This window comes from Aythya marila (assembly GCF_965140915.1).
Source record: "Aythya marila genome assembly, chromosome: 1".
Taxonomy (NCBI): Eukaryota; Metazoa; Chordata; class Aves; order Anseriformes; family Anatidae; genus Aythya; species Aythya marila.
The window spans coordinates 165026338-165040898 of NC_139042.1; the positions used below are offsets into that span (position 1 = coordinate 165026338).

The following is a 14561-nucleotide window of genomic DNA, read 5'->3' on the forward strand; positions in this document are numbered from 1 at the left end:
GGCTGGCGAGGGGCGCGGGGCAGGTGGCGAGCTGCGGGAGCGCCCCGCAGTGCCCGCCGGCACCCCGTGTCCGCCCCGCTGGCTCCCTGCGGGGCGCCTGGGGAGAAAGGCTGGGTTAAATCCCTAGCCTCCCCCGGTGGCTGGCCTCTGGTTCTGTGATTCCACGGCCCTGTTTGCTTTGGCTTCGGATTTAGGCGAAGATTATCGTTATTAATATCAAACGCAAACAGTTTAATTGCAAACACACCGAGAAGTTCGCCGGGAAGCCTGGCACGCCGGCCGCACGGCGGTCACGGAGCGTCTCTTCGGGAGGTATTTTCAAGGAAAGTACTTCCTTGGGGCAAATCTATTCCCAGGAACCGCTCGAGTTGCCCGGCCGACGAAGGAGGCGCTGCGGGGGGGTCCTGCCGGGGTCCTGCCCCGCCGGGCCGCGGTGCTGGGCGCTGGGACGGGACCCCGGGACCTCGGCTCGTCGATCTTCCTCCAGAGCTCCAAATAACGCGCAGAAAGGAGCCCGAGCTCCCCGAGGCGCCGCTTTCTTAGCAGGCCGTGAGTTCCCCAAAGCAAAGGGTTTATTTGGAACCAGAAAAGGGGGGCAAGCGTGTGTCCTCTGTCACTACATGCCCATCGCACCGTACCTCCGCAATGAGTTGTTACCAACGGATACAACTCATTTCGCTGTCAGCGGAGAGCAATTACTTAACAGGTTTAAAACCAGGCTGTCCACGGCGAACAAAAAGGGAGGAAGGACGGCACCGGCATCGCGCGTCTCCTTCAAGGGCTTCCCCTTCGGGCGAGCGCAGCCGTGCCAGTGTGGCCGGGAAGGGTGAGACCTTCCAGAAACGTGGCTGTGACCTTTCAAAAACAAAAACAAAAAATAAATCAGGGGTTAGAGCTGCCGAGGAGAGCGCCCACGGGCAAAGAGTTGCAGCAGAGCCTTTGAGCTGAAGCCGGTGCCTCTGTCAGCTGTCTCGCAGCGCGCTGTGTGTGTGCGCGCAGGGCAGGGCGCGCTGGTTTCCCGGTGGTCGCCCCTTCCTGGGATTACAAACAATCCCTTACAAACCGGAACGTCCTGGCCGCGAGGAGCTGCCGCTCCGCCATCCTCGGACAGGCTGTGTTGTGTTTTTTTTTTTTGTTGTTGTTTTTTTTTTTTACATCACTGAGTGAAAGGCTTCGTCTGCTGCTGCCCCCCTCCTCTCGCCGCTTAACTCCTTCCTCCCCGAGGGACCCCTCTCTCTTCTCCCTCAAATAGTAGGGAAGCCAAGGGGAGTCGCCTTTCCTCGGGAGAAATCACGGCCCTCCGGCCCCGCGGGGAGCCGGGTACCGTCACAGCCTGCCGCTGCCCCTCGGGGCCCATAAAGCGTGCTGCAGACCCCCATTTCTTAGCCAGCGGTGCCCTCTCCCTGGCTGTTTAGGGGCACACGGCGCGGCTGGGGGGTTCCTTCTCCCCGGCTCCCAGCGCCCGACCCAGCTTCCCCGGGGAGACGGCAGGGGAGGAGGGGGTAATTAGCACCGCCGGGGCGGGCCTGGGCGAGGAGAGACGGTCCTTAGAGGAGGGAGCAGAGGGAAATGTGTCCCCGCAGCTGCCTCCGCCACACGGGTCCGGCTCTGCGGGGTCGTCCGGCTGAGGGCACGGCGGGCTCGGGCTCCAGGCTCGGGTTAGTACTGACTGACCGGGGGGAGAGACACTGTAACACAAAGGGCTTTATTTTACAACCCGGGAGATCCGTCCGTCCTTATATACAATATCACATCCCACCATTTAAATATATATATATTCTTTTTTTTTTTTTTCCTTTTTTTTTTTTTTCGTGTTTACAAAAGAAAAGACAGTACTAAAAGTATTTACAGAAACGCAACGAGGCGGGACCTCTCTGAACGCCGCTAACACGGAAGGCAGCCGGCAGCTCCACTCAGACAGGAATGGACGTTTCGGTGAGCCTCGGGCAAAGCGGATCACCGGCACGCGAGTAAGTCTCTTAAATTAAAAACGGAAAACTGGGGGGGGGAGGCTGGTCTATGCGACGAGGCGTAAAGAAAACAAAACTCAGGGTGAAAAGGGGGGCAGGAGGAGTCCTTCGGGCTCGGGTCGGCGGGGGCCGCTCCGTCAGGCTTGGGGGGGCCGCGGTACCTCGGCCCGAGCCCCGCCGGCCCTGCCTCATTTCTCCACCGCTTCCTCCACGCCGGGCAGCTTGGGCTCGTCGGAGGAAATACTGTCCACTATGGAGGAGAGGCAGCGCAGGCTGCTGGAAGCCGACGACTCGACGGCGGAGCCTCCTGCCAGGCGAGAGAAAAAGAGAGACGGGGGGGGTGCCTCGTGGGGACGGCGGCTACGGCCGGTGGGGCTGGGGGCGGGGGGGGACACACAGTGGGGTGTTACCTGCTCTGGGGCTGGCTCCCAGCGCCCGGGAATGGTCGGAGAGGTTTCTCCAGTCGGAGCCGCAGGTGCCGAGGAAGTCCGAGCCCTGCGGCAGGGGGGGACGCGGGGAGAGGGGAAGGTGCCTGCGTTAGCGGGGGGCAGCCCCCCCGTGCCCCGGGGCTGCGGGGGAAGGAGGGAGGCGGGCGGGGAGGGAGGGGAGCGGCGGCCCCGCAGCCGGGTGCCGGGCGGCCGTGCTTACATTTGCCTGCTTGGGGCTGAAGCTGAAGGCGTCCCCCCCGACCTCCTGCATTTTCTCTTGCTGATCCAGCCTGTGCAGGAGGTCCTGCAGCCTCTCGATGTAGCTGATGGCGCTCCTCAGGATCTCCACCTTGGGCAGCCGCTGGTTGGGGTTGGCCACAGTCCTCCTTTTCAGCGCCTCGAAGGCTTCGTTGATCTTCTTCAGCCGCCTCCTCTCCCGCAGGGTGGCCGCTTTCCGCCTGTCCGTGGGGGCCGACTTTCTCTTGCAGGTTTTACAAGCCCAGATCAAACACTGGCCGGGGCAGTGAGGGGGCTGCAGGCCCGGGGGGGCCAGCACATGCTCCTCGCCGCTGCTGTCGCTGCCGGCCTCTGGCGGCATTTGGTCCTGACAGGGGGACAAAGTGCCGTCGCTGCCTGGGTACAGCGGGGAACCCTCCGCCATCTCCAGTTGCTGCAGGGCTCCATTCTCCCCGTCCAAGTAGAAGAAATAGGAGCCAGTTTCGAAAAGGTCCATCATCATGCTGTCCCTCGGCCCTTCTGCCTGCTCGAGTTGGGTGGCAGGCTCGAAAACACCCCGAGGAACAACCCAGATGGAATTTAATTAGTGCAGTGACATAAGTCCCCCCTGCTTTATATATAGGAGCTGCTGAAACCCTATCCAACTTTTAGCTGTCGCGGTGCATCACCCTCCAAAACTGATTCCAGCCAGTCTCCTGGGCGCTGTCCTGAGAACATCTCCAATTTAGAAGGGGGGAGGAAAGGGGGCAGAACAAGGGGACACAGGAAAAAAAAATATTTTTTTTTTTTAAAGAAAAACAAATGAAATAGAAAAATACACCCCGAAAACGGTGAGTGTGGGATGTGTGAGGGAACATGTGGAGGGGGCTCGTGGAGCCGTGTCTGGGTGCAGCGGGAGGCCCGGCTGTGGAGCTCAAGGGGCTCGGCCGCAGGACAAAGGCGGGGGGCTGCGGGTGGAGCCCGCCCCCAGCCCTCCCTGGCTCACACACACTCATGCACACACACACACACATGCACACACAGATATGCACTGCACGCTTCTTACCCAGTGCTAAGTATAGGTCTACAAGGAGAGGTTTCAAAGGCAGCCACAGCTCTCCAAATAGAAGGGTTAATATTTTGAGAAGAAGCCCTTGCTATTCCCCCTCCTCTCTCTCCCCCCCCCCCCCCCCCCCGCCTTGAGGCATGCCATTCCTGTGACCCACGCTGCCCGGGCCAGCCCAAGGTTAGGAGCCAAGCTCGCTATTCCTCCACACACAGAGTGCCTCTGCCAAGGCAGAGCCTTGCTGCGGTGTCGAAGCACCCAGTTAGTGCACCTCAGTGTGGCGTTTTCATTTGAACTTTCCCATGTTGCCCATGAGGTGACAGAAGTGACTCCAGGTGACTGGGTTACGGTCCGATGTGGCTCTCCGGACAGCCCCTGTCCTTGACAGTGTTTAGGGCAATCGAAGCTCAGGCATCTGTTCTAATTGCAGTTTAATCCCCAGGGCCTGGCAAGACTTCCAGGGCTTCCTGGCCCTGGAGACACAAACGCAGCTTGTGATCACTCTCTGTTAGCATATACTGTAATGTCACATCATGTCTAGGCCTCTCTCACCTCACGGAAGGTAAGCTATGGGAAAATGTCCTGTCTGCTTCTTTCCCTGAGCTGCCTTGCTTTCTTTAATCACATGCAATTTCTCACTGCTTATACAAATATATATATATAGAATATATATATATATATATAATATATAGAATATATATATATATATATATATATATATATATATATATATAAATAAAACATATATAGCCCTGGAATACCAGGGTATCTCTCAAAGCTAGCTTTTGACTTCTTTCTGAAAGGAACTGTGGCATTCTTGTTCCATTCTTAAAAGCTGCAGTTACCTTGATTATTGGCATGACTTTCTCCAAAACTGATTGCAAACCAGTTTTTATGAGTACAAATATATTATGGAGTAGCTGCAGTTTTGTTTTGACCAAATCAATATTGCTGAAATGGATCTCATTTCAGTTTTAATTAGGCAGAACACAACCCATTTTTGAATGAGACAGAGAAATTCAACCTGTTTTCAGTGAAACTAATTTTGATATTAATATTCCAACACTGAGGTATTTTTTTCACTTTGTAGTAGCCTTACAGTTAAGGAGCTGAACATAAGACAGAGTTTCCTCTCTCTGTACTTAGTTTGCTGTTTGACCTTTGACCAGTCATTTAATTTCCATGTGATTTAATTTTCTACCTTTAAAAAGGGATATGTCAGCCTTTACCCATCCTTTGCATTTCTCATATTGCCCCTTGCCATTATGTGCTTTTCAGTACCAAAGGGAATTTTTCCCCATACCGGTAATGACAGTGGTAATAAAAAAATAATAATGTCTGCTGATTGCTTAAAACTTTCCACCTTTACTACAGTTATTATTTTTTTTTTCTTTTAATCATTAGTTTTTTTGCTGCTGCTCTGGTGGTGTTTTGAACAAGACAGAAAAGATCAATCTACTGGTGAAGTGCACAAATAAAAACTTAGTTCTTTATTGAGCAGAACTTTCATCAACTGCAACTGATTTTTAGTTTGATGAAGTTGTCCCTTCCCCCTCCACACAAGCAACTTTGATTGTGCTATAGCCATCACAGTGTGTGACCTGTTTCTGCTCCTTGGTCATAACCAATGTCATAAAATAATACACTTAGCAAGCAACCAGAACATATGTGAAGAAAATGCTGTTAGTAATGTTCTCCATTACAATAGTGGGCCAAGTGGAGGATTCATAAGTTGATGCTTGTCTTTTTCTCTTCACACCTTACATGCCAGATCTTGCTTGATATAAACACAAGATCTAAAAGGAAGTAAAAACAAGAAAAAAGTGGACATGGAATTGGAAGGGGGACCACTGCAAAACTCTACCTGTAATCAATTTGCTTTTACGTCACAGCTGATCTCTAGAACTTCAATCACCCTTTCCTCCAAATTAATTCTAAAATATTCTGTATAATTAGGGTTGAATAGTGAGTTCATAACTGATCAGGTCACTCTTGACATCTTATGGCTTGAGCAGAAGTTTATAGTCTGGAATTACAGAGAAATATTTTATTATCTTGGACCCACAGGGCCCTGCGTACCACTCCAAATGCTTCCTTTTTCTTCTTCACTTACTTCAGCCACAGGCATGATGGAATTTTAACCTTTTATCCCTTTGACTCTTCACAGCGGTATCGATAACCAGTGGGGATCAGGCATATCTGATCCTGTTTAGCACTCTGAATGGGCACCTAGGTAAGGATGATTTTTTTTTTTTTTACTTTTATTTTTTAGTGTGAATTGTATCACCTCCTGTTTCAATTTTACAATTTTTAATCTAGCTTCTCAACAGGAAAATTCATACACTGTCCTCATTATAGTCTCAAGGCAACCACTTAGAGTAATTTTGCCACAAACTCTAAGCTCGTTCTCCTGTCCTGTTCTCAGTCACTTCCCATTCACATAGACCTTCTCACCTGAGTTTTTTAGCATATTCAGATTGGGCTCAACAGCATATCTGGGGATACCAGTTAACATCCTTTTTTTTTTTTTTTTTTGTCTGTTATTACCTGTATGTTGTATAATTACGACACCAGTCAAAGTTTTTCTAGGGTTAATTTTTTGCCTTTCCTCCTGAAGTGTAAAGAGGTGCACTCAAATACCCATATAGGGTGTGTTTACATTCTCATTTTCATTTGTAAGGAATGCCCTTATGGAGCCAATCTCTGAATAGCCCACACTTACTGCATTTTGATACTCATTACAGGGTGCTCTCAGCATGTGTCATCTGGATTTTGTTCCAAGGAAACTAAGCGGGAAGGTACCCTAAAAAGTGAAGTGGATGCTAGGTCATCAGCACTACTAATTTCTACAGATCTGATCCTGATGTACCTATACTATCTGCTAATCTGCTGATAGTCACAGTTCACTGGTAAGAACTACAGAAAAATTTGATGTGTTGCTGCACTATGAAATTCACTGCTGAAATAGTACATTATGCCAAGGATTGCAAAAGCCTAAAAGAATGAAACATGGAAAGAAGTTTTAAGCAGGTGAGAAGGACTAAGACATTTTTCTTTTCTAGAGATGTTTCAAATGTCTCAGTGATGTGGACATCATAAGGGCAAAGCTAGTGCACAAAAGGCATGCAATCTGGTAAAGAACATGTATTTATCCCAAATCTACAATTTGCCAGATAAATGTTTGTTGAAGAGAGATTAGATAATTTCCATGAATTTTCTTGAAAGTCTGAGCAATGGTGACCCTATGGGAGACCAGATTTTATTATGCTGACAATGGCCTGTGCGAAATTTAAGCAAAGGAACTTAACTGTCATTCATGGAAAAATAACTCCTGCTGCTGGAATGAAGCATGCCAGACTCCATGGCCTGTGGTATGTAGGGACACTGCTTTTCTGAACTCAATTATCTAAGTTATATGAACTCCAGATTGGTCTGCAGGAGCATGGAACATGGAGCAGCTTTAAGTCCTGATTTTCATTTATATATGTTGTTATACTTCCAGCTGACTTTTGCTTACTTAGATTCTATTATTTACTGTACTCTCTTCAAATTCTATTTTTCCAGGGAAATTATATTATTTGGATATCCACAATGTCACGTGCACTCACTGCAAATTTGGGAACTGAATAGAGGAAGTGCGTGTAGTCTGCATGCTGGTGCTTGTGTGTAAGTATATGGCCATTTCAGAGAACATGTAAACAAGCATCCCTGAAATGCAAGTTTGGCAAGTGGAGTAGTGAATCATAATGCATGCTGTGGGGCTAGAAAGTCAGTAAGGCAGAGATATGAAAAAGACTACTTCATATAATTATACAGTCTCTGTAGGGGAAGATTTAAAAAAAAAAAAAAAAGTCTTATTCACAGTGGCCTTGGCTCTATTGCTGTTCCAAATCACTGCTGTTTTCCTTTGATTGGATATGGACTTTAGTGTTCATATCAGTTACAGTCCTGTTAGTATCTGAGAGGTGCAACCTTGCTAACTAAACAGACTCCTCTGGTTCAAGATGGTAAGGTAGGATTTCATTACAGCTCTCATGTTGGGCAGTTATGAGACACAGTTCTAAATGGCAGATGCTTTAATGCCTGTGTCAGGGTCTACAGTGACAAATAGTCACCACTGCACAAACACATTTATTTTACTACAAGACGTTTTCCTGGGGAGGAGGCATTGCCAATCAGAAACCAGAAGCCCATTGCACTGTTGCTGGCTGGGACAGGCATTTTCCGTGGTTCTATCCTGGGATTCTTTGCAGGAAAGAAAGCAATAAAAATTATAGTCATCTTCTACTTTTGATTAGGAAGAAAAAAAAAAAAAAAAAAGGAGGGGAGGGGGGGGACTTGAAATTTGACAAGAGTCCAAGACACATCATGTGCTTCATAATCATATTTTTTGCTATCACATTTTTTTTTGTAAGTACAGGAAAGATCATTTTATAGTTATATACTTATTTATTTGTTTAGACTATAAGCAGAAAGTGCATTTTCACACTATACAGTTTCAGAATGTAATGACAATGATATCTAAACCCGACTCAGTCAAAAGGACAATAATTAAACCATAGCTGCTACTACTAATTAAAATAAATACAATTTTTAATTCTGTAAGTGAAAGTAAAGAAAAGCTTGTAGGAGAATCAGTGTCTGCAGTCCAGCACTTAGACTAATCATATCCCTGCTGCCTATGGACAGAAAGAGAGCTCAGTGTTCAGGCAGTGGAAAAAAGCAGCTTTCTTTTCTGAAGCTCATAAGAGATTTTGGCAGAACCACAACACTTCATGGAAAAATGGGATGACAATGCCCTGGAGTCTGGAAACCATGAAGGTACAATGGAAGTTATGGATGTACAGAGCTCTCTTCCCAGCAATAACATAGGGATTGTTTTAAACAGTACATCACAAAGCCACCAAGTGTTTATGCTGAATGATCACCTTCTATACACGAATTGCATTAAACAGTTTCATTATCCATCGCCAAATTTTTTTTTTGGGTTCCTGATATGAACCCTTTGACATATGGATGTACCAGTACAATGAGCCATTTGATTAGAGATACATAGCACTGGATAACTAAGATAAAGTTAGTAAGCTGTAGTCACATGTAGGCATTACTGGGTCTTGACTTATTTCCTGGTGCTACATTAATATACTCAGTTATTCCATGCACTTGTGGATTTAAAATGCAGAAACAACTGATATGAGAATCTCCTGAGATCCCTTTCTAAAATGTAAATAATGTATTGGAAGTAATGCAATCCTTTCATTGTCCCATAGATTTCCTTGTTCATCATAGAATCATAGAATATCCCGAGTTAGAAGGGACCCATAAGGATCATCAAGTCCAACTCCTACAGTATACATTTTCTCTGTTGTCTATAATTTCAATTTTTTTTTTCATTATATTTTCAACATTGTTCTGCTTTTGTGGACAAACAATTTAGCTCATAATTTGGAAGAAGTGTTGATTTATCCATGATTTGTATTTTGAACATTGTGCATGATTTATACTTTGAGATTTTTTCTCTGTGAATCATCATTATCTCTTTTTCTTTCCACTACCAGCCAACTGAACAAATAAAGCTTGTCTCATATACATTGTTATGGCTTGCTTGAGATCCTTTGGGTGACATGTCATCAATCTTTCCATAATATATGGTAAATATAGAATGATGTTTTTCTGTCCTGCCATGTTTTCAGCCTTAGCAGACATAAATGCTACATCTCAAGTGTTCTCTTCCCAGTTCTTGCTTAGGTACAATTGGCTTTGCTAAGTCAGACTCAACTTTGAATATATGTTGAGGGATTTTTGGATGTTCTTCCTGCAACAAATATACATGTATATTCATGTATTCTTAGGTATAAAATGTTTTTCTAGGACTGGAATTTTGTCCCTCTAGGTGATTTCAATTTTACCTTTGAATCCTTCTGTGAACCAGTCAATTTCAAGGCATAGCTATTGTTCTCTTTAACCCTTTAATGTAGACATTTGAATTACTTTTGTTCTTTGTATTTATAAAGAGCTCTTTCCCACCATCAGAGGAATGAAGTTTTAGTTTACATCTTTGTTTATTTATCATTTAGATATTTAGTACTTTTTTTTTTTTTAACTCATATTTGGTGCTGGATATTTTTATACTCCTGCTACTGTCATAGTACTGCCATCATCTGAATTTCCATATGTTTTCCAATATGTTGCTGACTGATTTGAATGTAATGTTCACAACATGAACTTGGGGTAGTCTGATGTGACCATTCCTTTCTATGCACTGGTCAGATTTTGTTCTCTGTGTAGCTTTTCACAAGTCTTTTGCTTCCTGCATATCCAAAATCCTTGGGCTTTACTGGGCTTTAATCCAAAAATAAAACAACTGGGTTTGTATATTCATTCTTAAATATATATATATATATATATATCACTTTCTCCCTCTCTTTCTGTAGTATAGAAAAAAAAATGTTTTCACAGACCTACCTTTATCTCTGAAGAATATACAGATCTTCAAACATTTTAACTATTCATTCTAATGTCTTCTTACTGTCTCCACTAGGATGGAGCTGATACATTAGTTGGTGTATTTTGGGGCCGTTTTGTGTCACTCACAGTATCCTGCATCTGCTGGTTTCTTTTACTCATTAAAAGACAAATATATGCCTGTCCCTTCCTGGCTATAACCTAGTCAGTAGTCTACCTGGAAAATACCTCAAAAGTCCTTAAAGTTTTGTCTCCCACCAAATATAGGGAAGATGTGTTCAAGGTGCCAGGAATGACTTGTCTCACTGCTGTCCACCGAATCTGTCATCTGTATTTTCTGAGAAAGATGTGTATCAGATGCTTCAGCTGAAGATATAGCAAGCTCTGTTGGTTTCAACAGGAAATTTTATTCCTAATTCCTGTAGTTACTGTGATATCCATCCTCAAACGTGATAGATGGAATCTCTTGCAAACTTAAATTCTGTATAACACATCCGGGACTTGAGAAGATGTTGATGCAGAATCCCCATGTATCTTATCTACACCAGTTTTCAAAAGGAAAATATCTGCTTCTTTTGGAAAATAGAAGCCATTAAGAGAAAGGCTTCTGAAAATAATTTTGCTCTGAATTAAATAGCAATAATGACCTTGAATCTAGCATATATTGTATCATGTTGTTATCAGAACCTGTTGCACAGATGCAAAACTCTTTTAGGCTGTGAAGGTCATTATGTTATTTGACTGTATGTCATTTAAGGTACATGCTTTGTAAATAAGGTTACCTGTGATCTGTCAGTGTAAGAAATACAACAGTCTATCTCATATTCCTTCATCTGTTCTGTTCATTTCATGTCACTTCATAACTTCTGCATGTTTATATGCAAGGTTACACTTGCTTTGAGATTCCTTAGGCTCAGAAATGTATTTTTTTAAGTAGAACAGGACCTAGGGGTTGCAACAGTCTCTTGAACGTGCTGTGGGTTTGTGGCACAAAGAAAATCTGCAGTTTTTTCATGTGAGATTTTTGAAATAAGTAACTGTCCCTGGCCACTTTTTCTGTACCATGTTAAGTCACCTCTGTGATGCTCCAACAGTACAGAGGAGTCTTATGGTCACCCTAAAAGAAAACATGACATTTCTCAAAGTCAGGAAGAACCTTGTCTTAGTTGACATTCTTTCTTCCCCATGAAGTTCATCTCACATGTAGGAAACAATACAGGAGTGAAAAAGGATCAGTATTTAGAAATTCTACCTGACAAAATGATTCTTACCCTTTTCGTTCTAGTCACACTTTACACAATCATACTCAAAAAATTTCTGTATTTCACCAGACCAGGCTGGAGAACATTTCAGAGAAACTGCGTAGACTAAAATATTGCCAGAAGTGCACTCTGCCTGAAAGAAAAAAAATCTCCAAAATATGGCTTAAACTGATTCGATAGAAATGTTTGGATTTTTATAGAAGTTATACTAATTATGTTTCTTAGAAAATAAATATTGATAATTAAACATTGAGGAAAATCTTAGAAGAAAGAAATAACTTAAGAATGTATTCTGATTATATAGAGAATCCCTGGAAGACCAATCCCAGATCTGCATTCTGAAATTTGTATCTAGACAACATATAGCTATGTTTAGACTTAAAGAAAATAGTGAGGAAATATTTTTCTTGTGAAGTGTGAAACAGCTGGCTTATAACAGAATCTGTTGACCTGCAGTGCCAGTATTTTTAAACAACATTTGTGCATTACAGCAGGCTAACAGAAATGTTTGGCTGGAAGTGCTAAGCAGTGTAATTATCATTTTGTAGTATTATTGACTACTATAATAGCTGAAAAATAGACAGAACAGAAGTAACTGTGCACCATGAATAATAAGCAGATGCTATGTACGCTGCAAGCTCCAAGTGACAAATAATCAATCTATTTTAGATATGTCCACATGTAGTAGCCTAGTCACATTATGTTCAGTGGGAGCTACTGAGTACTTTTTATTTCTAAAAAGCCTATTGCTTGAATTAGATGACTAATTATATATTATAAATGCCATTTTATGAGAATACACTTTCTTTTAAAAGCTTTGTACTGGAACTACTGTCTTCAGCTTGGGACAGCAACATTGGAGCAGCACTAAAAAGCAACTAGCAATGTCTGCAGGCAGTTTCTGAAAAGGGATGGTAGTGTAAGGGACAGGTAAGTTCACAGCATGGCACTTGCCAGTTCATGTTAGAGCACCTATCTTTCTTTTCCTTCAGAATTGGTTACTTGCAGCCATGTTAATTAGCAAGTTGCAAATTCAATAGTGAGTGGAGATAATGAGAGCAGTTGTGTGTACAGCAGGAAAGCAGTCTTCAGGGTACAAGTCCAATCACAGAATACTTTCATCTTGCACTCACTTTGGTGTCATCAGTAAGAGATGTCTTGGTTTGAGGGATCAGGATCACTAGAAATAAATAATAGCTACACAGGACAGAACCTGTATTTCAGAAATGAATACCAATCTGTAAACTGTGTTTGTGGAGGACAGCATTAGCATTTTTCAAAACAAATTAAAGATTCATAGTAGTGTTCCAAAAAATCAGTTAAGCACATAGTATGTATGTGTATGTATATATTACTATTATATTATACATTATGAACTAAAATAATGTAACAATATAAAAGAGAACAACCTAACAAAGATATGTAGGCATCAAACAAGTATTTAACAACAGGGTAAAGAAAGTTTGTTATATTTAGAGGGTTCCCAGTGAAGAATATAAGGGCTTTGAAATGTTTACAAGATTGATCATTAACAGTGACGTGGGTAAGGCAGAAGTTGTCTGTGATATTGATTGTCCATGAACAGTCAAGATTTTCTTTTTGTGTTTCTTTCAAGATGAAAAATCCATCCTGCACAGTCTACTAACAGTCAAGGTCATTATGGTAAAGAAATTGACAGTGTGAGAAACCTTACGTGGACTTCTACAGTTCTTATCAAGGAGATCAGTTTTCATTATTATAAGAGAATTAGGTATCAGCATTCAAAGTATTAATGTCATCAGTGTCATTAGTGAAGAATGAACAAGAAGGATTGCCAACTAATTAAGAACTAATTAATTGAACTTGTTTCTGGAGAAGAGAGGTCCCTGAAGGTTCTGGATCATCAGTGTTGCTCCATTTGGATCCAAAAGTGAAGTTAATAGTAAATTGACTAGGTATGTATGTATCTTTTGGCAACAGATGCTAAGGCTTCATGTTTTCTGGAACAAGCGATCACATGACTGACATTCTTTGCCAACTATATCATTCATTATACAAGCTGAAAAGTAATGTATGAGCAAAATCAAGCAACATCAATGACCAATGGCTTCTTATAATTAGTTGTCTCTTGGTCAGAGGATGTGTCTGCAGAATTTGATTTTACACAGGCAGCAGCAACAGTTTATAAACAAGAGTCTGCAGAAGCTCAGATTATCACATCTTATTGGGAGCTTTCTCAGGCAAGCATCTCAAATTTGAGGTTTCCATGGTTCCAGGAATTTAGTAACACTTTATGTAAACTATTTTTCAGAATTCTAACCATTCAATACTGTGATTATGTCCTGATGTTGGGTTAAAACAGAGATCTTGCTGAGTGTTTTGGGGAAGTTTTAAGCTGTTCTTAAAGTCATGTTGCTGAAGTAAGAAGAGGAAAAAAAAACAACCAACCAAACCAAACAGAACCAAAGAAAACCAAACCTAACCAAAGCAAACAAACAAAAACCAGAAGACAGACCTCAGGCTGCGAAAGAAAAAATGGCATAGTCATCTTAAGACAAAATCAGAAAGGCAAAGGACAAATTAAAAAAACAACTATCAAATGACACAAAAAGTAAGAAGAAACTTTCAACAAATATTATAGTAGCAAGAAAACTAAGGGATCCTGAATAGAGAGAAAGACTTTAACTGATGAAGCTGTGCTTAATGCCCCTGTCAATTCAAATTACAACAAGAAGTTAAGTGGGTTTAACTAGTTAACACAATTAACATTAGTGACAAAAAGATAAGGGGTCAAGACAGGAAAACCAAGAGGTAAAAGTAATTAGATTATTGTATCTATTAAAACTGGTTCAGCCTCAGCATACTTAGAAAATTGACTGAATTTATCTCAGTGCCATTTCCTGATATCTTTGAGAGATCACGGATGATGAGATTGCAGAATATTATAGATGAGCAAATGGAAAGCATATTCTTAAACAGAAAAAAAAAAAAAAAAAAAAAAAAAAAAGGTTCTTTTAGGTGAGTAGTTCAACCTAGGTTTCTCTAAAAATGCTGGGAAAATAATAGAATATTTATATGTTCCTGGAAGAATACAAAGGAGTAAATAACGCTAACTTGGAGCAGTCTTATTCTCATTACAAAATCTTCAAGAAGGAGCTGTGCCAAATCAATTTAA

At 42.6% G+C, this 14561-nt stretch overlaps 1 protein-coding gene and 1 long non-coding RNA gene across 2 annotated transcripts; one reads left to right on the forward strand and one right to left on the reverse strand.

Annotated features, from left to right (window-relative positions):
* Nucleotides 1-2024: 2024 nt before the first annotated feature.
* On the reverse strand, nucleotides 2025-3339 carry MYF6 (myogenic factor 6). Its single transcript, XM_082784540.1, has 3 exons — nucleotides 2619-3339; nucleotides 2381-2465; nucleotides 2025-2277 (listed from the first exon to the last, which is right to left on the reverse strand). Exons 1-3 carry the CDS (start codon nucleotides 3135-3137, stop codon nucleotides 2159-2161), a joined length of 723 nt encoding a protein of 240 aa, XP_082640666.1. The 5' UTR covers nucleotides 3138-3339; the 3' UTR covers nucleotides 2025-2158.
* A 506-nt stretch (nucleotides 3340-3845) lies between these two features.
* LOC309891625 lies at nucleotides 3846-7847 on the forward strand. The gene is made up of 5 exons (XR_014319533.1): nucleotides 3846-4242; nucleotides 5085-5141; nucleotides 5848-5913; nucleotides 6425-6589; nucleotides 7245-7847. It is a non-coding gene; the product is annotated as an uncharacterized lncRNA (long non-coding RNA).
* The last annotated feature ends 6714 nt before the right edge of the window (nucleotides 7848-14561 follow it).

What these genes read in the sequence shown, in the direction of transcription:
- MYF6 (XM_082784540.1), bottom strand. Translation starts at nt 3,137, where the DNA reads ATGATGATGGACCTTTTCGAAACTGGCTCCTATTTCTTCTACTTGGAC. An exon ending in TCAGCCCCAAGCAGGCAAAT is followed by an intron (nt 2,466 to 2,618) that starts GTAAGCACGGCC and finishes CCCCTGCCGCAG; the next exon opens with GGCTCGGACTTCCTCGGCAC. An exon ending in GGGAGCCAGCCCCAGAGCAG is followed by an intron (nt 2,278 to 2,380) that starts GTAACACCCCAC and finishes CTCGCCTGGCAG; the next exon opens with GAGGCTCCGCCGTCGAGTCG.